Source organism: Manis pentadactyla, chromosome 9 (assembly GCF_030020395.1).
Source record: "Manis pentadactyla isolate mManPen7 chromosome 9, mManPen7.hap1, whole genome shotgun sequence".
Lineage (NCBI taxonomy): Eukaryota > Metazoa > Chordata > Mammalia > Pholidota > Manidae > Manis > Manis pentadactyla.
In genome coordinates, this window is record NC_080027.1 from 73,292,829 (window position 1) to 73,318,517 (window position 25,689).

Here is a 25,689-nt window from a genome sequence, read left to right on the forward strand (position 1 = left end):
GGGTCATGAAGGTGGCCAATAGATCTTGCTAGGGAGGTAGTTGCAGCCTGGTACATAGAATCACTTGGGAAACCTAGCTTTTACCTGGCATCACCCCCAGAGTTTTAGATGATAGTTTTTGAATGCTGACCTCCCTCCACCACTGCCAGGAGATTCTAAGGTGTAGTTATATGGCATATTAATCTAGAGATTAGAAAACCACTAATCTAGAGATTCTGTGGTACATTAGTTTGGACTCAAAAGATTAGTTTGGACTCAAAAGTGTGAACTGAATGTTTTCCTGGTGAATCTTAGTTCCAGTTAGTTGAGAATCTTTTTTTTTCCTAAAGTGAATCCTCATCTGAGGTCTTGGTATGTGTGTGTATGTAAGGGAAAATAATGTGCTAGTTAGTGAATGCTTTGAGGGTGGTTTGTATTATACTCAGTCTTCACTACTTTAGGAATAACTGCCCACATGTGATCTATTTAGTAGTTTTTGAAAGCACTAATTACATCCTTTTTTAAAATTAAAGTGTCATTGACATACAATCTGATGGTTTCAAATATACAATATAGTGGTTCAACATTCACCTGTATTATCAAGTCCTAACCCCCTCCATTGCAGTCACCATCTAGCAACGTAGTAAGATGTTATAGAGTCATTAATTGTATTCTCCATGCTGTACTACTGTCCCTGTGACCTACCTATATTGTGATTGTGAATTATTGTGCCCCTTAATCCCCTTCTCCCTCCCCTCCGCCCCAAACCCTCCCTTTTGGTAACCACTAGTCCCTTCTTGGAATCTGTGAGTCCACTGCTATTTTGTTTCTTCAGTTTTGTTTTGTTTTGTTTTTACACTCAACAAATGAGTGAAGCCATTTGGTATTTGTCTTTCTCTGCCTGGCTTATTTCACTGAGCATAATACCCTCTAGATCCGTCCATGTTATTGCAAATGGGAAGACTTCTTTTTATGGCTGAATAATACTCCATTGTGTATATGTACCACACCTTTATCCATTCATCTACTGATATGGAATAGCTTCCATATCTCAGCTATTGTAAATAGTGCAGTGATAAACATAGGGGTGCATGTCTTTTCAAATCAGGGATCTTGTTTTCTTTGGGTAAATTCCTAGGAGTGGAATTACTGGGTTAAATGGTATTTCTGTTTTTAGTTTTTTGAGGAACCTCCATACTGCTTTCCACAATGGTTGTACCAATTTACATTCCCACCAACAGTGTAGGAGGGTTCCTCTTTCTCTGCATCCTCACCAGCATTTGTTGTTCCTTGTCTTTTGGATGTTGGCCATCCTAACTGGTGTGAGGTGACATTTCATTGTGGTTTTAATTTGCATTTCCCTGATGATTAACAATGTGGAGCATCTTTTCATGTGCCTATTGGCTATCTGTATTTCTAATTTGGAGAAATGTCTGTTCAGGTCCTCCACCCATTGTTTAAATAAGGTTATTTGTTTTTTTGATGTTGAAGCATATGAATTCTTTATGTATTTTGGATGTTAACCCCTTATCAGATAAATCATTGACAGATAATATTCTTCCATACTGTAGGATGCCTTTTTGTTCTGCTGATGGTGTCCTTTGCTGTACAGAGGTTTTTAGTTTGATGTAGTCCCACTTGTTCATTTTTTATTTTGTTTTCCTTGCCCGAGGAAATGTGTTCAGGAAAAAGTTGCTTATATTTATATTCAAAAGATTTTTGCCTATGTTTTCTTCTAAGAGCTTTATGGTTTCATGACTTACATTCAGGTCTTTGATCCATTTTGAGCATCCATACTTTGATCCATACTTTTGTGTATGGAGTTAGACAATAATCCAGTTTCATTCCATCTTGTTTTGATCTAGTTATTTAACAATTTTTAAGGGCTACAGGTAGGGGACTTGCTTATTGCCTTCATTTCGTTTAAGGCATTGTGGGTTAACTGGAAGGTTTCACCCAGAATTTCCCTCCTGGCCTTGGCCTATTTGCATACCAATGACTGTTTACCACAGCAGAGCCTCCAGTCCATCTGGGGTAAGGAGTGGAGAGTGGTGGCCATTCTCTCCTTCCCTCTGTTCCTGGTGCATAATTGGTCTGGTGCCCACCAGTTACCAGGAACCCACCTATGGAGTTCCTCCTAGAAGGGGCAGGCTGGGGAGTGCATGCTGTGGCTGGAGGGACAGATGGAGCTGGCTTGCCAGGGGGCAGGAGAGGAAGGACTTAGGTGTTGACGAGTGGAGCTGAGCAAGTGGGAGGCAGAGAACACCACAGGACAGGAAGACTGAGCTGTGAGAAATAAAACCCTTCCCCAAACTCTCACCTGTTGTCATCCATCAGTCTGAACAGATTCATAGGCAACTCGCCCTGAACGGGGGACCCCTCCCTCCCAGGGATACATGATTTATCCTCAGTCTTAAAAGCATTTTTGCAAATGAACAGTTAAATGAGTCACACACATACCTTTTACTTTTGAATATAAGGCACAAAAACTATTTCTATTACTGTAGTTTGCTATCAGTGGGGAAAATGAACTGCCTATGGCTAGGATCCTCACCTGACCCTAAATTACTTGATGATGTAATTGGCCTACTGCTAGGATAATGTTTACACACCTATAGGCAATAAGCTATTATTGGCTGAGTCACTACGTAAAGAGCTCTGCCCAGTGCTCTGGGCGAAGGCTGAGATGGATGTGGATTATGGACCTGTCGACTGCTGGATCTGGAAGTGATTCTAGCCCTTGACCTATCGCCATGAGAATAAAGCTGGGTATAAACCCTTTTACCCCAAGAACATTCAGTTGTCATTTCTTGGCTTCACTGAATCCATAGTGAACTTGCTGGGGGCTGAAGCCCTCAAGCAAGACACTATTTTACTGCTATAGGCTGAGAAAAGCATGGTTTTCTTAGAGAAGCAAGTAGTAGTCCAGAGCCAAGGCAGTCACAGCCTCTACTGCCTGGGACGAAGGGAGGTAATGCTCCAAAACGGGCTTGTCTTAACCTATTTTTCTTTTTTGGAACACAAATAAAATGCACTGAGTAAACCAAGCTGAACCCTCATGGAAACCATTTGCCCCCACGGCTTCCCTCTTTCAGAGCTAAAATTTTGGTCTTTCTATATAGACAAAGTGTAAGTCAGTTAGATAAAAAAGGTGACCCCCCTCAAACCAAACTGAGTCTGTGCTAAAATGAGGCTTGGTGGGCACTTTTTTAAACAGCAAAATGAAGGGAGGGGATAAGCTACACCTACAAAACAGGTGCAGCTACAAAACAGTATTTAAATTTGAAGACCCGGGCGGGAAAGGCTTTGCAGCGGTTGCGGATCAGCAGCCTCTCTTTTTCCTTTACGTGCCAGATTTGGCATCCGCGCCCGCTCCCCACCCCGGCCTACGTGCCCGCCTTTTCGTACGGAAACATGGCGCAGCCCAGCCCAGCGTAGGGCGCGCTCCTCCCGGCTCCCAGTCACCGCCCATTGAGCCCTCATGGGCAGGCCCGAGAGCCTACGGCATCTCTGGGCAGAAACAGCGCCTCCCGGCTCTAGCCATCGCCTACTGCGCCCCTCGGCTGGCACGGGGCCGCGCGTCCGGCCTTTCCGTACGGGAACATGGCGCCGCCCTGCGTGGGTGCACGCCTCCTGGCTAAAAGCTGCCTCCCCTTTCCCGACGCCGAGGAGCGGCCACGTTGGCCGCTACCCACCCGAGCCGGGCGGGGAGGTCCGCCCGCAACGCGGAGAGGGATGCGGCCTCTGAGGGGCAGAGGCTGAGGAGCCCCTGCCCGCAGCGCGTCGCTCGCCGCCTCCCCCGCGGCGCCGGCCCGCGCCTCATTCCTGGCCAGAGCTGCAGGAGGGAAAACGCCGACTCCACGGCAGGTGAGGGCAGCGGGCGCCGAGGCTAACAGCCCTGCCGGGCTCGCACGGGAGGCGCGAGGTCGCAATCACAGGCATTCCTTCGCCTTTCCCCGTCAGGCTGTGTCCCAGTCGTGTCGGATGGAGGCGAGGAAGCGGCAGGGACCGCGGGCGGGTGGAGGCATAGGACGGCCTTTGTCCCATCCCTCGAGGCCGTGCTCTAGCTGCACCCCGCTTTCATAGCCTGCTCCCGGCCCCGCCACTCCCTCGCCGGCCCAAACAGTTGTTTACGACGGAATCTGGACCCTGAGAGTGAGTGTCATGAGCGCCGGAGGAAGTCATTGCCGGTGGCGGTGGATGGAGCGCCTTTCTTTGGCTGAAAGACCTTTTCTGCTGGGGAGTCTCCTGTGTCCAGTTTGGGCCCAGCGTGTGGCTCAGATAAACTGTCTTCACGGCACCTGCGAGGATCCTCCTAACCCATGGCTCCCTTTTTAGGCAGAGCACGAGTTGGTGACTGTTGAGTGAATGAGATCACTGTAAGCAATTAAATTGTTCTCTGCTGCATCCTATAGCCCTGTAATTATAAGTACCATTTGTGGAAAGCCGGTTGTGTGCCAGCTGCTTTTACACAGTCTCTGTCATTTAATTCTCCCCCAACCGATGAGGTAGGTAGCTGCATTTTACACATGAGGAAACTGAAGTTACACAGCTAGTAAAGAGGCAGAATTGGAACCAAGGTCTGTGTCTGAGACCAACGCCCCCAAACAGACATCACAGAGATGACACAGCTATCAACAAATACTGGGTACCTGTTTGGGGGATATACTTATAGATATGGAGCATGTGTAGGAAATATGGTTAGTCTTGGACCTTAAGAAGTTGAAAATCTAGATGAAAATTTTTTTAAAGTAGAAACTAGCAATTTTATAATCTGGCCTCAACCCATCTTCCCATTTTATCACCTGCCACTTGTTTTATCTTTTGTGTGCCTTTGCTTGTGCTTTTTCAGAGAACTTGCCCCCCTTGTCTTTCCTTTTTTATTAAGGTATTATTGATATACACTCTTAGGAAGTTTTCACAAGAAAAACAGTGTGGTTACTACATTCATCCATATTATCGAGTCGCCCCCCCCATACCCCATTGCAGTCACTGTCCATCAGTGTAGTAAGATGCCAGAGTCACTATTTGCCTTCTCTGTTGTACACTGTCTTCCCTGTGACCCCTCCCCCCCTTACACCATGTGTTCCAATCATAATACTTCTCAATCCCCTTCTCCCTCCCTTCCCACCCCTCCTTCCTCACCCCTCCCCTTTGGTAACCGCTAGTCCCTTCTTGGAGTCTGTGAGTCTGCTGCTATTTTGTTCCTTCAGTTTTGTTCTGTTGTTATATTCCACAAATGAGGGAAATCATTTGGTACTTGTCTTTCTCCTCCTGAAACTTGCCCCCCTTTTTACCTTCTCTGCCCCTCCAAACATTTTTTAACTGAGTCAACCCTCTTTCCAAAAAGACCAGCTCAAATGTCACCTTTTCCTGGGAAGGTTATCCCAACGTCCTTGCAGGCTGAATTAGTTCCTCCCTCTGTTATATTCCCTTTGTGATTTCATAATGCCAATTAGGGTTAAATTTCATTATGTTTCCTTGTAAATATGTCTGTGTCCTCCCTAGACCATGCATTTTCATATTCCTGTTCCTATTTAAATAAGATATTTTGATCTGTGTTTAAGACAATGATGAATGCCTGATGTCCTGTAACCAGCCCTACAGAAGTTCAGAGAAAGGTGCTAACAGGACACCTGGGAGGAGGTGGGGCTTGAGGTTAATTTTAAAAGGATGGGGTTAGTTTACTAAAGCTGAGTGTTAGAGACCTGGAAATCCTACCTTTCCTCCTCACTGCATAGAATGACTTACTTTCTGAGCTCATTCTCAACATGTGAAAATGGTAAAATTAGAAGTGTTTTTGTTTGTGCTTTCTCATAGAATATGCTAGTAATATTATCTTTTGGATCTTGGAGCATTTCCAGAGCCTAATAGGATTTAGGACAGAGAAAAGATGGGTGTCTGGAGTGGGATGTTGGAAGGTAGAGGAGAACTACATTAAAGCAACCTTCATATTAATAATACAAGACTGAAAATGTCAGTTCCAGTAGCTTTATTCTATTTAATGGAGGTACCTGAAATTTCAGATAATTGTGTCAAGTGAGTCTTCTGTTCAGTGTGCAGAAGTGAGTCTCCCAAACCTCTGGAAGCAGTCAACGTTTCTTTTGATCCCTGGATTATCTTTCAGGTGTGTAATGAAGTCTAATTAGTGCTTTGAATATGTTTTGTGATCTTTAAGTGCTAATAGTGCAAATGCTAATTATTTGCAGTATTGTTAATGCAGAAACATGTGTCTTCTCCTTTAATTAGAAATACTTTAGGAATAGAGAACTCTATGAAAAAAACTGGGGAGCAAAAAAACTTGACAAAAACTTTGACAGTGAATAAGAGGCTACCTTTTCAGGCCTTTTTTAACTGGCCCAAACCAATGCTTTAAGTGTAAATCCTATTCTAATCAGCAACTAAAAATATTAAAACCCCACCAAACCACATATATTATGGTTTTTTGTAACTTCCTATTTTACTCACCATTTTTTTCAGCTGACTGGCAAGGAATTAATAAAAATATTTGCTCCACATACTCTTCTTCAATGCCTCATAAGGTTCGACCTAGCTGTCATCCTCAGGTATCTTATCTACAAAATAGGATCAGGAAACCAACTCCTCAGCACAGGGTCTTCATTTGAAAGCTTGAGTAAAAGTATTATTTCCAAAGAGTTTTCTTATCGGCTCTCAGGAATGAAAGTAAAGAATTGAAGAATTGAATCAGTTTGATTAAAATAGAAACAGGAAGTTTATAGTGTTATCTTCCAACAGTTTAAGGCCTGTGTTCTTGTAACATGGTACTCAGGAGTGGGACAAAATTATTCAGACTAGTTACTCTCTATCTGAGGCACAGGCCCATAAATTTGATAAGTTACAAGTGTCATCTTACAGGTATCTGTTTACTCAGTGAAGTAGAATATTATAGCTGGTTAAGATCTTAGCAAGCCCATTTATTTTACAATGAGAACACTGAAACCCAAAGAGAATAAATGATTTGCCCAGAGGTACACTGCTGCCTAGTGACCAAGCTAGAACATTTTGGTTCATTTTTTTTTTTCTTTCCTAGGAAAGTGAATAAACTTAATTGAGAATGTCTGAAAACCTTGACAAGTCCAATATAAACAAAGCAGGAAAATCAAATGATTCTGAGCAAGGCCTTGGAGATGCTGTGGAAGGTTCTGATGAAGCTTTACAGAAGGAAAGAAAGTCGGGCTCTCCTAGCCCCCAAAGAGTACAAAGACCTCACTGTAAGCAAGTTTGACTTTGGTTAGAAGCAATATTATAATTGTCTTCAGATGATATTTAATAGGCTTCCTTGTACATGTGGCCCTGAGCTAGATTCTAATACCACGATAACATTGCCAATAATTAATATTTAAGAATAGCGACAGTTTCTCACATACCAGCCTAGTCACTTCAGGATTTTCAATTGCTTGAGAAGTTAAAATTTTAGAATAATGTCCAGAATGTTACTGTCTTCCTCCAGTCTCAGTGACATTCCAATTTCGCTAAAGTGCTTTGAGAAATAGAAGGGTGGAGTGCAAATTGTAGCTTTAATTAAGAGTGTTTGAAAAGTCTGAGGCAGGTTCCAGCCAAGACTGTGCTTGTGCAGGTTAAAAAAAAAGTTTTTGAATGTGAGTGAGGTCACCACACCCTAACTTCACCGCCTGGGGACTTAGTTCCCATGAGGTGGAGGGGATTCATCTGCTGAATGTGTGTGGTGAAGTCATTTCAGATCCCTGGCAGAGAGCAGGTCTAATAGATGAAAGGGTGGCAGTTTCTGCACAAATTCCCAGCAGTTGCCCCAACTCATGTCTTTTATTAAGAATGCTTAAACTTTTTGAAGTGAGTCCAAAAATGAAAGTTTTAAGAGGGAGTGTCATAGTCTAAGAATGTCAATGTTGATGTTATCTCTTGAAAGTGTGGATGATCAGTAGTTCTTCGTATTTGAAGGAAATACAGACATTTGGGGGTTTAAGGTGTGTTTCTTCTAAAATGATCAAAGACCTTCCCAAGTAATTTATTAGTTAACATAGTATTCTTATAGCAAACATTTGTGGAACACATTTTACTGTGGTTTATTATCACATAGATTTTGATAGATACACTACTAAGTCAAATTGTGTTCAGGGAAACTTGCTGTTAATAACTGTTTATCATGCATGTTTTAGGTCTTGTTTCCAGTATGTAGGGTTAGAAAGCTTCTATTTTCCCATTTTTAAAATGAGGAGAATACACTTACATCTTAGGGTAGTTGTAAAGATTAAATGAATTCATGTGAAGCACTTAGAACAGTGCTTGGCACATAATAAATGCTCGATAAACATTAGTTGGTAATACTGCTAACTAATATATCTTTTGCATTTAAAGATATCGGTACTAATTGCTGCAATGTGGACATATATAATTAAATCGTTTTATTACCCACAGTTTCTCTTAAAAAGGACATTCAGTTTAAATCTGCAGTCATTCTTTGATTGATGGCCTTGCGTTTGGCATACTGTCAGTCTGATGGCATGACTCCAAGTTAATGTCAAGCCTACACTAGACTATGTTATCCAAATTTGTAGTTATGTCCTTAAGGCAAGAATACTTGTCCTGGGACTTGATCAAGTGTTAGAGGATCCAGGAATGGCCAAAAAAGTATGTCAATAATTGTGTGTATGTACTTTTTTCTAGGAAGAAAGTTATGGAAGCTTTCATTTAATTCTCATAATGGTCTGTACCAAAATAAGATTTGAATCAATGCCCTAAAATATTTCATCTGGATTCCTTGCCTTTTCTCCTTATTAGTAATAAGTAGATAGATACAGGGCTATGGGCCCCATTGGTAAAGCTAAGACACCATAAGCTGGTGACCAGGTCAGGAGTCATCACTGCTCCTGTAGAGTGTAAATAAAAATTTACAGAATATGAAATTAACTGTCTGCAGACATCTCCCCCAAACAGTATAAATACAGTTGCTGGGTTTAAAGTAACTCTAAAGTCACTTCTGAAATTCTACAAATTAAAATGTAAATAGCAAAAAGATAACCTTTAGTCTTACAAATTATAATACAGAGTAATATTTTAAGGTTAGAATTGCTATTGGTAACTGTGATGTTGTGATTTATAATAAGAAATGTGTATTTGGTGTTGGTCCTTTTTCTGGCTCAGAGCTCCTTTGGAATTTCATTAAGTGTGAAAGCTGAAGCTGTCTTTTGATATGACAATGAGGTGACTTTAGGAGAGCACCTAGGTAACCTAAGGGTCGGGGCTGGTTGCCAGAGGACCCAACCTTGTGTTCAGAGGGTTGGAACTTTGAGTCCCACCCTACAGCCTCCGGGTCAGTGAGAGGGGCTTGAGATTGAATGAGTTGACAACTGCCAATGATTTAATCAGTCAAGCCTATGTAATAGAACCTCCATAAAAACCCAAAAGGATGGGGTTCAGAGAGCTGCTGGGTTGGTGAACACATGGAGGTGCTAGGAGAGTGGCATAGAAGCTCCATGCTCCTTCCAGACACCTCCCTATGCATCTCTTCCATTCAGCTGTTCCTGAATTATATCCTTTTATAATAAACCAGTAATTAGTAATCTGTGAGCCATTCTAGCAAATTAATTGAACCCAGGAGGGGGTTGTTGGAATCTGCCATGTATAGCTGATTGATCAGAAGCAGAGGGACAACCTGGATTTGCAACTAGGTCTGAAGTAGGGGAGAAGGAAGCAGTCTGATGGAACTGAGCCCTTAACCTGTGATATGACTCTATCTCCAAGCAAATGGTGTCAGAATTGAGTTGAATTGTAGGACCCCCAGTTGCTTGGTGATTTGTCGGAAAAACCCTCACACACACCCCCAATGTAGGACTATGGCATGGAACCTTTAGTAACTAGTATATAATATTGAAAAAAGGAAAGATGGCTGGCTTTTGAGAATGGGAGGTGGTGATTTGATTCTAAAAGATGGTGTGTTCTTTAAACTTAGAGATCATTTAGAGTAAGGATTGGTCAACTGTTAATGTTTCCTCTGAAATCCTCTACTTCATATAATCTCACAAAGCACCTTCTGTATTTAATCACCTTGTTGAACAGTAAAAGATGCTGTATTCAGATGAAAAAATCAATTGTTATTCTAGTTAATATTTCCCATTTAGCATGTTGTTTTATTTCAGGTCCTTGTGAGTTTAATGAGTAGATCCCAGTCATCCTTAGATAAATGGATGACTCTGATTTCTTACATTTCCAAAGCTCATGACTAATCTTTGAATTATGGTGTCTCTGTATTTAATCAGTCAGTACTTATTGAGTGCATACTGTGTTTCAGTGACTGTAACTCCAGGGAGAGGAAATCCCAGGGCAAAATACCTCTAAAACCGAAATCAGTCAAAGGGAGAAATAAAATTTTAAACCGGTTTATTGCTTACAAACTGCGGTCTGGGCTGTTTCACCTGCTTGGGCAGAAGCAAGGAAGACCTCCCTATAACTTCTCAGGTTCAGAAAAGCCCTCAGTTGCCCAGGTAATTACCCACTGATCTGGAGATGAACTACTTCTCTCCACTCCCTAGGAATGCCTGTTGATATGTAGATGCACTAAAGCTAGGCGAGATGTTCTGGAAATATTACAATTTTACCTACAGTGACTTGTTCAAGGTCACAATAACAAAGTTTAGAGGGAGCTGAATTTCTTCCTGATTTGCTCTGCCCGTATGACGAGGCAGCATATACAATGTCTATTATCATCACCCAGAGTCTTAAAATTGTTGAAAAATTGTAAATTTACTGTGAGAAGTTAGTGTGTTTCTTTTACTTTCATAATCTGTTTTTTGTATTTAAGTATGTTAACATACAACATTAGTTTCAGGTATAGAACATAGTGGCGCAGCAACTACATACATTATGAAATGCTCACTGCAATAATTGTAGTTGCCATCTGTCACCATACAGAGATATTAAAATGTTATTGACTATATTCCCTATGCCATACTTTTCATCCCCAGGATTTATTTATTTTATAATTGGCAGTTTATACTTCTTTATCCCCTTCACCTATTTCATCCATCCCCTCATCCACCTCCCCTCTAGCAACCACTCGTTATTCTCTATATTCATGAGTCTATTTCTGTTTTTTTGGCTAGTTTGTTTGTTTTGCTTTTTAGATTCCACATATAAGTAAAATCATATAGTATTTGTTTTTCTCTGCCTAACTTATTTCACATAGTGTAATACCCTCTAAGTCCATCCACGTTGTGAATGGCCAGAGTTCATTCTTTTTTATGGCTGAGTAATATTCCATTGTTTATGTATACCACATCTTCTTTATCCATTCATCTGTTGATGGACACTTAGGTTGCTTGCATATCTTGTTTATTGTAAATAATGCTGAAATAAACATAGGAGTGCATGTATCTTTTCAAATTAGTGTTTTTATTTTCTTTGGTTAAATACCCAGAAGTGAAGTTACTGGGTTGTATGGAAGTTCTGTTCTTATTTTTTTGAGGAACCTCCATATTGCTTTCCACAGTGGCTGCACCAATTGATGTTCTCACCAGCAGTGTAGGAGGGTTCCATTTTCTCCACATCCTCACCAACACATGTTATTTCTTGTCTTTTGAATAGTAGCCATTCTGATTGGTGTGGGGTGATTTCATTGTGGTTTTGATATGTATTTCTCTAATGATTAATGATGTTGAACATCTCTTCATGTGTCTGTTGGCCATCTGTATGTCCTGTTTGGAAAAATGTCTATTCAGGTCTAATGCCCTTTTTTTTTTTTTAATTGAGGTATCATTGATATAAAATCTTATGAAGGTTTCACATGAGCAATATCGTGGTTTCACCATTTAACCATATTATCAAGTACCCCTTCACCCCATTGCAATCACTGTCCATCAGGATAGTAAGATGCTATAGAGTCATTACAAGTCTTCTCCATGCTATATTGCTTTCCCTGTGACCTACCTAAATTGTGATTGCTAATTACAGTGCCCCTCAATTCCCTTCTCCCTCCCCACCAACCCTCCCCAACCCTTCCCTTTGGTAACCACTTGTCCCTTCTTGGAATCTGTGAGTCTGCTGAGTTCCTTCAGTTTTCCTAGGTTGTTATACTCCACAAATGAGTGAACTCATTTGGTACTTGTTTCTCTCCACCTGCTTCTGCCCATTTTTTAATTGGACTTTTTTTTTGTATTAAGTTGTATAAGTTCTTTATATATCTCAGATATTAATCCCATATTGAATATATTATTTGCAAATATCTTCTCATTCAATAGTTGCCTTTTTGTTTTGTTGATTGTTGTCTTTGCTGTGTAAAAGCTTTTTAGTCTGAAGTCCCACTTGTTTATTTTCACTTCTGTTTCATTTGCCTGAGTAGACAGATCCAGAAGAATATTGCTAAGGCCAATGTCTAATAGATTACTGCCTATGTTTCTTTTAGTTAGGAGTTTTATGGTGTCAGATCCTACATTTAGGTATTTAATCCATTTTAAGTTTATTTTTGTGTACAAAATATAAGGAAATTGTCCACTTTTATTCTTTTGAGTTTTCACAGCACCATTTATTGGAGAAACTTTTTCCACATTGTATGTTCTTGTTTTCTTTGTTGTAAATTAAATGACCATGTAAGTGTGGCTTTATTTCTAGGCTCTCTTCTATTCCATTGGTTTATGTGTCTATTTGTGTACCAGTACACACTGTTTGGATTAATATATCCTTGTAGTATAGTATAAAATCTGGGATTGTGATACCTTAGTTTTGTAAATTTAAGATGATCATACATTTGAATATTTTTGTAAAACCAAGGTTAAAACAAAACTCAGAAGCCCTTGTGACAATTTCTGAATTTTTAAGAGATAAGAACTCAGTAGAGCTAATAATTCCTGATGCCTGATATTAATATGCCACAGTGGAGGTCCCATTTTCTGATAAGTGGCAACAGAAAATACTAGCTTAAAGAAATATTATAATTAGTGTGTGTACATATGTGTGTGTATATATATGTGTATATATAGTATATATGTATATGTGTTTATATACATATATAAGTATATATGTGTATGTGTGTGTGTATATATATATATATATATACACACACACATATATATAATCCCTAAGTACCTTATAATTTTTAATCAGCTATTGAAGTATGGTTTATAATACACCAATTTTAGGTGTGTAATTTGTAATTTTGACAAATACATTTAAAGTTGTGTCACTACCTTCACAATCATGAGCTGCTAGAAAACATTTCCATCCCCTCCCCAAATTCTCTTGTGTCCTTGATAGTGAATCATTTTCCCCTATCCCCAGCCCTCGGCAACCACTGATCTGCTTTCTGTCACTATAATTTTACCCTTTTTATAATTTCATATAAATGAAATCATACTGTGTATATATACATAGTCTTCTATATTTGACTCAAATGGGATAATGCTCTTAAGATTCATCAGTATTTGTACATATCAGTAGTTTGGGTTTTTTTTTATTGCTGAGTAATAATCTGTTACATAGTAATACTACAATTTGTTTATCCATTATGCAGTTTATAAACATTTGGACATTTGAATAAAGCTGCTATAAACATTTTAATACAAGTATTCACATGGCCATGTATTTTCATTTTTCTTGGGTAAAGAACTAGGAGTGGGATTGCTGGATCTTGTGGTAAGTGCACGTTTTATTTTCTAAGAAACCAAAAGACCGTTTTCCAAAGTGACTACCATTTTATATTCTTACCACTATGTATGGGCATTCGAGATGTTCTGCAACTATGCCAGTACTTGGTATGATCAGTCCCTTTAATTTTGGCCATTCTAGTAGGTGTGTAGTGGTATCTCAGGATGGTTTTAATTTGCATTTCTCTGATTATAAAAGAAAAAACCTACAGTTTTACACATGGTGGGGAAAATCCAGTCCTTCCTCCGGTGTTTTTCTCTCATGTGTCTCCCTTACTAATCACAGAGAACATTTCAATTCTGGGCATGAAATATGTGTTCTTTTCTTCCCAGCAGAGACAACAGAGAATTGCCTCTGTGATGCAAGCTAGATATCCTACAATCCAACTAAATTCTGACACTGTTTACCTGGAGATAACATCAGCTCTCAGAGGTTAAGGCTCAGTCCTACAAGACTGCCCCATTGCACTTCAGATGCCAGTCACAAGCCCTGTGCTTCTCTGACCAACCAGCTATGGATCAGAGATCCCCAAAACCCCCTTTTTGGGTTTGATTAATTTGTTTAGGGAAACACATTTACTAATTTATTAAAGGATATGTTAAAGGATAAAGATGAACAGCCAGATGAAGAGGTACATAGGACAAGGTCTGGGAGGGTCCCAAGCACAGGCGCTTCTGTCCCTGTGGCGTTGGTGTATTATCCTGGTGTGGATATGGTGCCAACTTGGAAGCAATCTGAACCTCCTGTGATTGGGACTTTATGGAGGATTCCTCATGTAGACGATTATTAATCAATTATTAACTTACTTTCAGCCCCTCTCCCCTCTCTGTAGGAGGGGAATGAGACTGAAGAGGGTCCCAAGCTTCTACCTGTGGCTTGGCCTTTCTGGTGCCCAGCCCTCATCTGGGAGTCAGCCAGGAGCCCGCTCGGAGTTGCCTCAGTAGAACAGAGATGCTCCTAGTGCTCTTATCACTTAGGAATTTACAGGGGCTTTAGGAGTCCTGTTTCAGGGATGGGATCAAAGACCAAATATTAGAACAAGAAATGTTGCTTGTATTCTTATCACTTAGGAAATTATAAGGGCTTTAGGAGCTTTGTGCCAGGAACTGGGATCAGAGATCAATATATATATTTTCTATTTTCCACACTGATAATTAGTGATGTTAAGCATCTTTTCATGTACTTACTGGCCATTTGTATTCCTACCGGAGTCTGTTCACGTCTTCTGCCCATTTTTTATTAGTTGTCTTCTATTATTGAGTTGTAAGAGTTCTTTATGTATTCTGAATTCAAGTCCTATAATCAGATATGTGTTTTGCAGATATTTTCTCCTATCTATGGCGTGCCTTTTCGTTTTCTTAATAGTTTTCACAGGACAAAAGTTTTAAATTTTGACAAAGATCAATTTATCAGTTTTTTCTTACATTTTGGGCTTTTTGTATCCCATACAGAAATTTTGCCTAACCCAAGATAAGATTTCAACTATGTTTTCTCTTAGAAATTCTGTAGTTTTCGCTCTTATATTTGGTCTGTGCTCCATTTTGAGTTAGTTTTTATTTATCATGTGAGGTAAGGATTGAAAGTCATTCTTTTACATATAGATATCTGATTGTTTCAGTGCCATTTGATAAAAAGGTTAATCTTATTGACCACATTTGTATCAGTCTATTTCTAGATCCTTTGTTCTGTTCAATTGACCAATATATCTCATGCCAAAAACACAATGTCTTGATTACTATAGCTTGATAGTAAGTCTTGAAATCAGTTAGACTAAGTCCTTCAACTTTATTCTTTTTCAAAAGAGTTTTGGCTTTTCTAGTGCTTTTCCATATAAATTTTCAAATTAATTTGACAATTCCAACAAAAAAGCATCCTGGGATTTTGACTAGGATTGCATTTTATCAATAGATCAGTTTGGCAGAAATAGACATCATGATGAGAATTTCCATCTGGGCTTTGCTTTATTATTATAGTTTACCAATGTCCATAAAGCAAATTATTTATTTATTTATTTATTTAATATTCTCTGGAAATGCTGAGAATTTTGTTGAGTTTTCTTACTTGCCTTTATGTGACCAAATAAAGATTTTTACCAGACAGGATATGACCAGCTCTTAGATTTGGTTCCTTTTTTTGGTGAGCAAGAGAAAATAGTAAAAGAGGAAGAAAAAAATAAGTCCACTAACCTAGGAAGATCTTTATACACATTAAATCCTGTGCAAACAAGTGACATCATTGTCTCATCTTAAGCTCAGATCTTATCACCATCCTGTTAATTAATGTAGTCATCTTGAAGGTCAGTGCTTTTCAAAGTACTGTTCTGGGACCATCAGTATCAGCTGGAGATTTGTGAGAAATGCAGATTCTCTGGCACCACCCCATACCTGCAAAATCAGGAAACCCTGTGGGTGACCAGCAGTCTCTTTTCACAGCCTCTCCACTCCCTGATGTGGATATGAGCTAAAGAACTGATATCATAGACTTTTTTGTTTTTAATTAATTAATTAATTATTTATTATTTTTATTTTGGTATCATTAATTTACAATTACAAGAAGAGCATTATGTTTACTAGACTCCCCCCATTACCAAGTCCCCCCCACAAACCCCATTACAGTCACTGTCCATCAGCACAGCAAGATGCTGTAGAATCACCACTTGTCTTCTCTGTGCTGCACAGCATGTATAATGTGGGGGGTGTGCTGTAGTAGCCACCCTCCACATTATACATGCTAATCATAATACTCCCTTTCTTCCCCCAACCCCTGTTATCCCTCCCTTCCCACCCATCCTCGCCAGTCCCTTTCCCTTTGGTAACTGTTAGTCCATTCTTGGGTTGTGTGATTCTGCTGCTGTTATGTTCTTTCAGTTTTTTCTTTGTTTTTATACTCCACATATGAGTGAAATCACTTGGTACTTGTCTTTATCCATCTGGCTTATTTCACAGAGCATAATACCCTCTAGCTCCATTCATGTTGCAACTGGTAGATTTGTTTTCTCCTTATGGCTGAATAATATTCCATTGCGTATATGTATCACATCTTCTTTATCCATTCATCTACTGATGGACACTTAGGTTGCTTTCATTTCTTGGTTATTGTAAATAGTGCTGCAATAAACATAGGGGTGCATCTGTCTTTTTCAAACTAGGCTGCTGTATTCTTAGGGTAAATTCCTAGAAGTGGAATTCCTGGGTCAAATGGTATTTCTATTTTGAGCTTTTTGAGGAACCTCCATACTGCTTTCCATAATGGTTGAACTAATTTACATTCCCACTGGCAGTGCAGGAGGGTTCCCCTTTCTCCACAACCTCGCCAACATTTGTTGTTTGTCTTTTGGATGGTGGCGATCCTTACTGGTGTGAGGTGATACCTCATTGTGGTTTTAATTTGCATTTCTCTGATGACTAGCAATGTGGAGCATCTTTTCATGGTCTGTTGGCTATCTGAATTTCTTCTTTGGAGAACTGTCTATTCAGCTCCTCTACCCATTTTTTAATTGGATTATTTGCTTTTTGTTTGTTGAGGTGCATGAGCTCTTTATATATTTTGGATGTCAACCCTTGATCGGATCTTTAATTTATGAATATATTCTCCCATGCTGTAGGATGCCTTTTTGTTCTATTGGTGGTATCCTTTGCTGTACAGAAGCTTTTCAGCTTGATATAGTCCCACTTGTTCATTTTTGCTTTTGTTTCCCTTGCCCAGGGAGATATGTTCATGAAGAAGTTGCTCATGTTTATGTTCAAGAGATTTTTGCCTATGTTTTTTTCTAAGAGTTTTATGGTTTCATGACGTACATTCAGGTCTTTGATCCATTTCAAATTTACTTTTGTGTATGGGGTTAGACAGTGATCCAGTTTCATTCTCTTACATGTAGCTGTCCAGTTTTGCCAGCACCATCTGTTGAAGAGACTGTCATTTCCCCATTGTATGTCCATGGCTCCTTTATCATATAGTAATTGACTGTATATGTTTGGGTTAATATCTGGAGTCTCTATTCTGTTCCACTGGTCTGTGGCTCTGTTCTTGTGCCAGTACCTAATTGTCTTGATTACTGTGGCTTTGTAGTAGAGCTTGAAGTTTGGAAGCGAGGTGCCCCCTGCTTTATTCTTCCTTCTCAGGATTGCTTTGGCTATTTGGGGTCTTTTGTGGTTCCATATGAATTTTAAAACTATTTGTTCAAGTTTGTTGAAGAATGTTGGTGGTATTTTGTTAGGCATTGCATTGAATCTGTAGATTGCTTTAGGCAGGTTGGCCATTTTGACAATAGTAATTCTTCCTAACCAAGAGAATGGAATGAGTTTCCACTCATTAGTGTCCCCTTTAATTTCTCTTAAGAGTGTCTTGTACTTTTCAGGGTATAGGTCTTTTGCTGCTTGATTAGGTTTATTCCTAGGTATTTTATTCTTTTTGATGCAATTGTGAATGGAATTGTTTTCCTGATTTCTCTTTCTGTTAGTTCATTGTTAGTGTAAAGGAAGGCAACAGATTTCTGTGTATTAATTTTGTATCCTGCAACTTTGCTGAATTCAGATATTAGCTGTTGTAGTTTTGGAATGGAGTCTTTACGGTTTTTTATATACAATATCATGTCATCTGCAAATAGTGACAGTTTGACTTCCTCTTCACCAGTCTGGATGCCTTGTATTTCTTTGTTTTGCTGATTGCCATGGCTAGGAACTCCAGTACTATATTGAATAACAATGGGGAGAGTGGGCATCCCTGTCTTGTTCCCTATCTTAGAGGAAAAGCTTTCAGGTTCTCGCTGTTATGTATGATGTTGGCTGTGGGTTTGTCGTATATGACCTTTATTATGTTGAGGTACTTGCCCTGTATACCCATTTTGTTGAGAGTTTTTATCATGAATGGATGTTGAGTTTTGTCGAATGCTTTTTCAGCATCTATGGAAATGATCATGTGGTTTCTGACCTTCTTTTTGTTGATGTGGTGGATTATGTTGATGGATTTTTGAATGTTGTACCATCCTTGCATCCCTGAGATGAATCCCACTTGATCACGGTGTATGATCCTCTTGATGTATTTTTTATTTCGGTTTGCTAATATTTTTTGAGTATTTTTGCATCTATGTTCAATCATCGTCTGTAATTTTCTTTTTTGGTGGGGTCTTTGCCTGGTTTTGGTATTGGAGTGATGCTGGCTTAATAGAATGAGTTTGGAAGTATTCCCTCCTCTTCTATTTTTTGGAAAACTTTAAGAAGAATGGGTATTATGGCTTCTCTGTATGTCTCATAAAATTCAGCGATGAATCCATCTGGTCCAGGGGTTTTGTTCTTGGGTTTTTTTATTACCGATTCAATTTCTTTGCTGGTAATTGGTCTGTTTAGATTTTCTGTTTCATTCTTGGTCCATCTTGGGAGGTTGTATTTTTCTAGGAAGTCCATTTCTTCTAGGTTTTGCAACTTGTTAGCATATAGATTTTCATAGTATTCTCTAATAATTTTTTGTATTTCTGTTGGGTCTGCTGTGATTTTTCCTTTCTCATTTCTGATTCTGTTGATGTGTGTAGATTCTCTTTTTCTCTTAATAAGTCTGGCTAGTGGCTTATCTATTCTGTTTATTTTTTTCAAAGAACCAGCTCTTGGTTTCATTGATTTTTTTCTATTGTTTTATTCTCAATTTTATTTATTTCTTCTCTGATCTTGATTATGTCCCTCCTTCTGCTGACTTTGGGCCTCATTTGTTCTTTTTCCAGTTCCAATAATTGTGATGTTAGGCTATTCATTTGGGATTGTTCTTCCTTCTTTAAATAGGCCTGGATTGTTTTATACTTTCCTCTTAGAACTGCCTTCGCTGTGTCCCACAGAAGTTGGGGCTTTATATTGTCATTGTCATTTGTCTCCCTATATTCCTTGATCTGTGTTTTAATTTGTTCATTGATCCATTGATTATTTAGGAGCATGTTGTTAAGCCTCCATGTGTTTGTGAGCCTTTTTGTTTTCTTTATACAATTTATTTCTAGTTTTATGCTTTTGTGGTGTGAGAAGTTGGTTGGTAGAATTTCAATCTTTTTTAATTTACTGAAGCTCCTTTTGTGGCCTAGTATGTGGTCTATTCTGGAAAATGTTCCATGTGCACTTGAGAAGAATGTGTGTCTTGCTACTTTTGGGTGTAGAGTTCTGTAGATGTCTGTTAAGTCCATCTGTTCTAGTGTGTTGTTCAGTGCCTCTGTGTCCTTACTTATTTTCTGTCTGGTGGATCTGTCCTTTATAATGATTGGTGTGTTGCAGTCTCCTAGAATGAATGCATTGCATTCTATTTCCTACTTTAATTCTTTTAGTATTTGTTTCGCATGTGTTGGTGCTTCTGTATTGGGTGCATATATATTTATAATGGTTATATCCTCTTGTTGGACTCATTATGTATCATTATGTAATATCCTTCTTTATCTCTCGTTACTTTCTTTGTTTTGAAGTCTATTTTGTCTGTTACAAGTACTGCAATACCTGCTTTTTTCTCCCTATTGTTTGCATGAAGTATCTTTTTCCTCCTTTGACTTTTATATCATAGACTGTTTTTAAAAGCAGCTTTATTGAGGTATAATTGATACACACAAAAAAGGCATAAATTTAACCACTGACTTTTTGAAAATAAGAATTACCCTTTGTTCCTTGGCTCAAACCCTGGAAGGTAAATTTCAAGCTTTATCAAAAGAAAATAGTACAGCAATTGATTATGAGGGTATTGCAGCAGTTAATTTAGCAGTAAAATTTACAGGTCTTGATATCAGGACAATGGAAAGGGAGAACTTAGAAATAACTCAAGGTTTTGATACAGTTCTGCAAAATTCTTGTGTCACATACCCTCTGAGTTTTTTTCATTCATCAGCTTCAGAATACTCATATTCTTAGTATCCTGTACAGAGTTAGTGTTTTAATGGTGTTTAAATGGCAGCTGGCCCTGAAGTACTCCACGCAATTTTAATTTGGAGAAATTCATTCATGACACAGGGTTAGTGGTGGAGCAAAATGTATACTGCTAATGGGAGCAAAAGAGGAAATCTTAAATCTTGTGTCTCCTATTTTTTTTTCGCATTTAGGATAGGCAGGAGGCAAAGGGATTAGAAAATAAGCCCTTGGCTTCCTGGGAAATTGGTAGTCTTGTAACTTTAAAAAGTTCTCCTAAGTCTCCGTTTACTGTACAGGCATACTTTGGAGATATTATGGGTTCAGATCCAGACCACTGTAATAAAGAAAATATCACATTAAAGCAAGTCAAATGAATTTTTTGGTTTCCATGTGTATAGAAATTATGTTTACACTATACTGTAGTCTATTAAGTGTGCAATAGCATTCCATCTAAAAAAAAAACAGTGTATACCTTAATTAAGAAAGAATTTATTACTAAAAAACCATCATCTGAACTTTCTGCGAGTTGTGATCTTTTTGCTGATGAAGGGGCTTGCCTCATGTTGAGGGCTGCTGACCGATTGGGGTGGAGGCTGCTGAAGGCTGGGGTGGCTGTGGCAATTTGTTAAGACAGTGATGAAGTTTGCCGCATTGATTAACTCTTCCTTTCACAAAGGATTTCTCTAGCATGCAATGCCGTTTGATAGCATTCTACTTACAGTAGGACTTCTTTCAAAAGTGGAGTCATTCCTCTCAAACCCTGCCACTACTATATCAACTAAGTGTATGTAATATTCTAAATCCTTTGTCATTTCAATAATCTTCACAGCATCTTCACCTGGAGTAGATTCCATCTCAAGAACTCACTTTCTTTGCTCATCCCTCAGAAGTAACTCCTTATCTGTTCAAATTTTTTCATGAGATTGGAGCAATTCCATCACATCTTCACACTCCACTTGTAATTCTAGTTCTCTTGCTATTTCCACCACAGTTATGTCCTCCCCTAAAGTCTTGAACCCCTCAAAGTCATCCATGAGGGTTGGAGTCAACTTCTTCCAAACTCTTAATGTTGATAGTTTGACCTTTTCCCATGAATCATGAATGTTCTGAATAGCATTTAGAGTGGTGAATCCTTTCCAAAAGGTTTCTAATTTCCTTTACCCAGATCCATCAGTGGAAACACTATCTATGGCAGCTATAGCCTTACAAAATGTCTTTCTTAAATAATAAGACCTGAAAGTTGAAATTACTCCTTGATCCATGGGCTGCAGGATGTATGTTGTTCTGGCAGGTGTGTAAACAACATTAATCTCTTTGGACATCTCCCAACAGAGCTCTTAGGTGACTGGGTGCATTGTTAATGAGCAATAATATTTTGAAAGGAATCTTTTTCTGAGCAGTAAAGCTCAACAGCGGACCTAAAATATTCAGTAAACCATGCCAGAAACAGATTTGCTGTTAATCTGGCTTCCTTGTTCCGCTTTTATTGAGGACAGGCAGAGTAGATTTAACATAAGTTTTAATGGCCTTAGGATTTTCAGAAAGTTGAATGAGCATTGGCTTCAACTTAAGGACACCAGCTGCATTAGCCCCTAAGAAGAGAGTCAGCCTGTCCTTTGAAGCTTTAAAGCCAGGCATTGCCTTCTCGCTAGCTGCAAAAAGTCCTAGGTGACATCTTCCAAAATAAGGCTGTTTCATCTACATTGAAAATCTGTTGTGTAGTGTAGCCACCTTCATTAATAATTTTAGCGAGATCTTCTAGATAACTTGCTGCAGCTTCTACAACAGCACTTGCTGCTTCACCTTACCCTTTTGTGTTATGGAGATGGCTTCTTTCCTTAAACCTCATGAACCAACCTCTGCTACCTTCCAACTTTTCTTTTGCAGCTTTCTTACCTCTCTCAGGCTTCATAGAATTGAAGAGAGTTAGCTTTGGCCTAAGAGGATGCTTGGTTGGTGTAATTTATCCAGACTACTAAAACTTTTTTTTTTTTAATCATTCATACGTTCACTGGAGTAGCACTTTTAATTTCTGTTTGGCACAAGAGGCCTAGATTTCAGCCTATCTTGGCTTTTGACATGCCTTACTCACTAAGCTTAATAATTTCTAGCTTTTGATTTAAAATGACAGACATGTGACTCTTCCTTTAACTTGAACATTTGAAGGCCATTGTAGGGTTATTAACTGGCCTAATTTCAATATTGTGTGTCTCAGGGAGGCCCAAGGAGAGGGAGCAGTGGGGGAATGGCTGGTCAGTGGGGCAGTCAGAACACACACATTGATCAGTTGTTTGTTGTCTAAGATGGGAACAGTTCCTGGCACCCCACAATAATTACTAACATCAAGGATCACTGATCACATATCACCATAACAAACATAATAAGGTTTGAAATACTGCAAGAATTTCCAGAATGCGACAGAGACATAAAGTTAGCAAATGCGGTTGGAAAAAATGGTGCTTTTGGCACCATGATAGGCTTTTTGGCATAGGATTGCCACAAACCTTTATTTTGTTAAAAATACAATATTTACAAAGTGCAGTAAAGCAGAGTTCAATAAAATAAGTTATGCCTGTACTCATTTTCCATTGATCAGTTGTAAGAAACCAGATGTTTTGATGATTGTAAATGATTTCTGCATTTAGGATTCTAGGTTAAAAAAAATGAATATGAAATGGGTGAAATTCTATTTTTGTTTGTTATTACTAGAGTATTTTCATAAATAGAGGCATAACTGAAATTATTAGCTGATACCAGGGCCACTACCTACTCCTTACTTTAATAGAATTTATAAGCTAGAGAAGCAAATCTCTTATACTGGATTTTTTGTTACAGCTAGTCCTCCTCGATTTGTGACAGTAGAAGAACTTCTAGAGACAGCAAAAGGAGTCACTAATATGGCTCTAGCCCATGAAATTGTAGTAAATGGAGACTTCCGGATTAAACCAGTTGAGTTACCGCAAGACAGGTAAGATAGTTACTGAGTTATCTTGTTTAATAGAACACTGGTATTTTCCATTTCTGGAAATGTTTTCTTTACTTGATGCCAACATATTCAAATATTCTTTTGTATATTGTTGCTAAAAAATATTCCTATACTAAGAATTATGAAATTTTAAAAGTAGATCTCAGGACCACTGATCCTTCAAAATGTAAATAAAAGGTCTGGAAATGTCTCCCAGAAATCTGTTATGTCAGCTTCTACTACTCCACAGGACTTAGCTGCCACATCTTGTGTTTTCATTGAATTGTTTCATTTCTTATGACAACCACATTGCACTGTACTTATTTGTTTACTTATGTTCTTCACCATATTGTAAAGTCTATAAAGGCAAGTACTGTACATTAGTCTCTATATATGTAGCACCTGGAGCATATCTATTGAATCTAAAACTCCATTAATTGTTGGTAATTTTAAAAAGCCTCTCAAATAAAAGTACAGCACCAGATGGCTTCACGGCTGAATTCTACCAAACATTTAAAGAGGAGCTAATACACATCCTTCTTAAAGTACTCCAAAAAGTAGGAGGAATACTTCCAAAGTAATTCACTGAGACCAGTATCAACTAATACCAAAACCAGACAAAGACACTACAAAAAAAAAAGAAAATTATAGACCAATATCCCTGAGGAACATAGATGCAAAAATCCTGAACAAAGTATAGCAAACTGAATTCAAAATTACATCAAAAGGATCATCCATCATGACCAACTGGGATTTATTACAGGGATGCAAGGATGGTACAATATTCATAAATCAATCAGTGTCATACACCACATTAACAGAAAGAAGGATGAAAACCACATGATCATCTCAATAGAGACTGGAAAAGCATTTGACAAAATTCAAAATCCATTCATGATAAAAACTCTCAACAAATGGGTACAGAGGGAATGTACCTCAACATAATAGAGGCCATATACAACAAATCCACAGTTAACATCATAATGGTGAACAGACAAAAGCTTTTCCTCTAAGATCTGGAACAAGACAAGGATGCCCACTCTCCCCACTTTTATTCAACGTAATACCAAATACCATGTCCTAGCCATGGCAGTCAGACAACACAAAGAGATAAAGTCATCCAGTTTGGTAAAGAAGAAGTTAAACTGTCACAATTTGCAGATGCAGTGAATTCATACACAGAAATCTGTTGCATTCTTATATACTAATGATGAGCTAGCAGAAAGAGAAATCAGGAAAATAACTCCATTTATAATTACATCAGAAATAATAAAATACCTAGGAATAAACCTAACTAAGGAGGTGAAAGACCTATACTCTGAAAACTATAAGACACTCATGAGAGAAATTAAAGAAGACACAAATAAATGGAAATCTATCCCATGGTCATTTGACAGGAAGAATTAATATTGTCAAAATGGCTATCCTGTCCAAAGCAATTTACAGATTCAATGCAATCCCTATCAAAATACCAACAGCATTTTTCAATGAACTGGAACACAGTTCTAAAATTCATATGGGGCAAAAAAAGATCCTGAATAGCCAAAGGAATCCTGAGAAAGAAGAACAAAGCTGGGGGGATTACACATCCTGACTTCAAGCTGTGCTACAAAGCTATAGGAATCAAAATAGTATGGTACTGGCACAAGAACAGACCTATAGGGTGAATGCTGTAATCACAATGTTGCTCATGTGAAACCTTCATAAGATTGTATGTCAGTGATAACTTAATAAAAAAAAATTAAAGACCCATAGATCAGTGGAACAGAATAGAGAGCCCAGATATAAACCCATGCATATATGCTCAATTAGTACATGATAAAGGAGCCATGAATATACAATGGGGAAAAGACAGCTTCTTCAATAACTGTTCTTGGGAAAACTGGACAGCTACATGCAAGAGAATGAAACTGGATTACTATCTAACTCCATACACAAAAGTAAACTTAAAATGTAAAACATGAAACCATAAAACTCTTAGAAGAAAACAGAGGCAAAAATCTCTTGAACATAGCATGAGCATTTTTTTCTGGACGCATTTCCTTGGGCAAGGGAAACAAAATAAAAAATGAGCAAGTGGGACTACATCAAACTAAAAAACTTCTGTAGAGCAAAGGACACCATCAACAGAACAAGAAGGCAACCTACGGTACGGGAGAATGTATTCATAAATTATTTATCTGATAAGGGGTTAACATCTAAAATACATAAAGAACTCATATGCTTCAACACCTGGAAAACAAA

At 38.6% G+C, this 25,689-nt stretch overlaps 1 protein-coding gene across 3 annotated transcripts in view; it reads left to right on the forward strand.

Annotated features, from left to right (window-relative positions):
• The first annotated feature begins 3,570 nt into the window (after positions 1-3,570).
• The window catches only part of TCP11L1 (t-complex 11 like 1), a 55,707-nt gene continuing 33,588 nt past the window's right edge, over positions 3,571-25,689 (forward strand). Inside the window, exons 1-4 of one of the 3 annotated variants that reach the window (XM_036891799.2) lie at positions 3,571-3,846; positions 6,006-6,106; positions 7,031-7,211; positions 23,316-23,448. In XM_036891799.2, the coding sequence (XP_036747694.2) occupies positions 7,055-7,211; positions 23,316-23,448 (290 nt within the window). In that variant the 5' untranslated portion in view covers positions 3,571-3,846; positions 6,006-6,106; positions 7,031-7,054. The remainder of the gene's footprint in view (positions 3,847-6,005; positions 6,107-7,030; positions 7,212-23,315; positions 23,449-25,689) is intronic. The other 2 variants (XM_036891800.2, XM_057507536.1) reach the window with 2 other exon arrangements.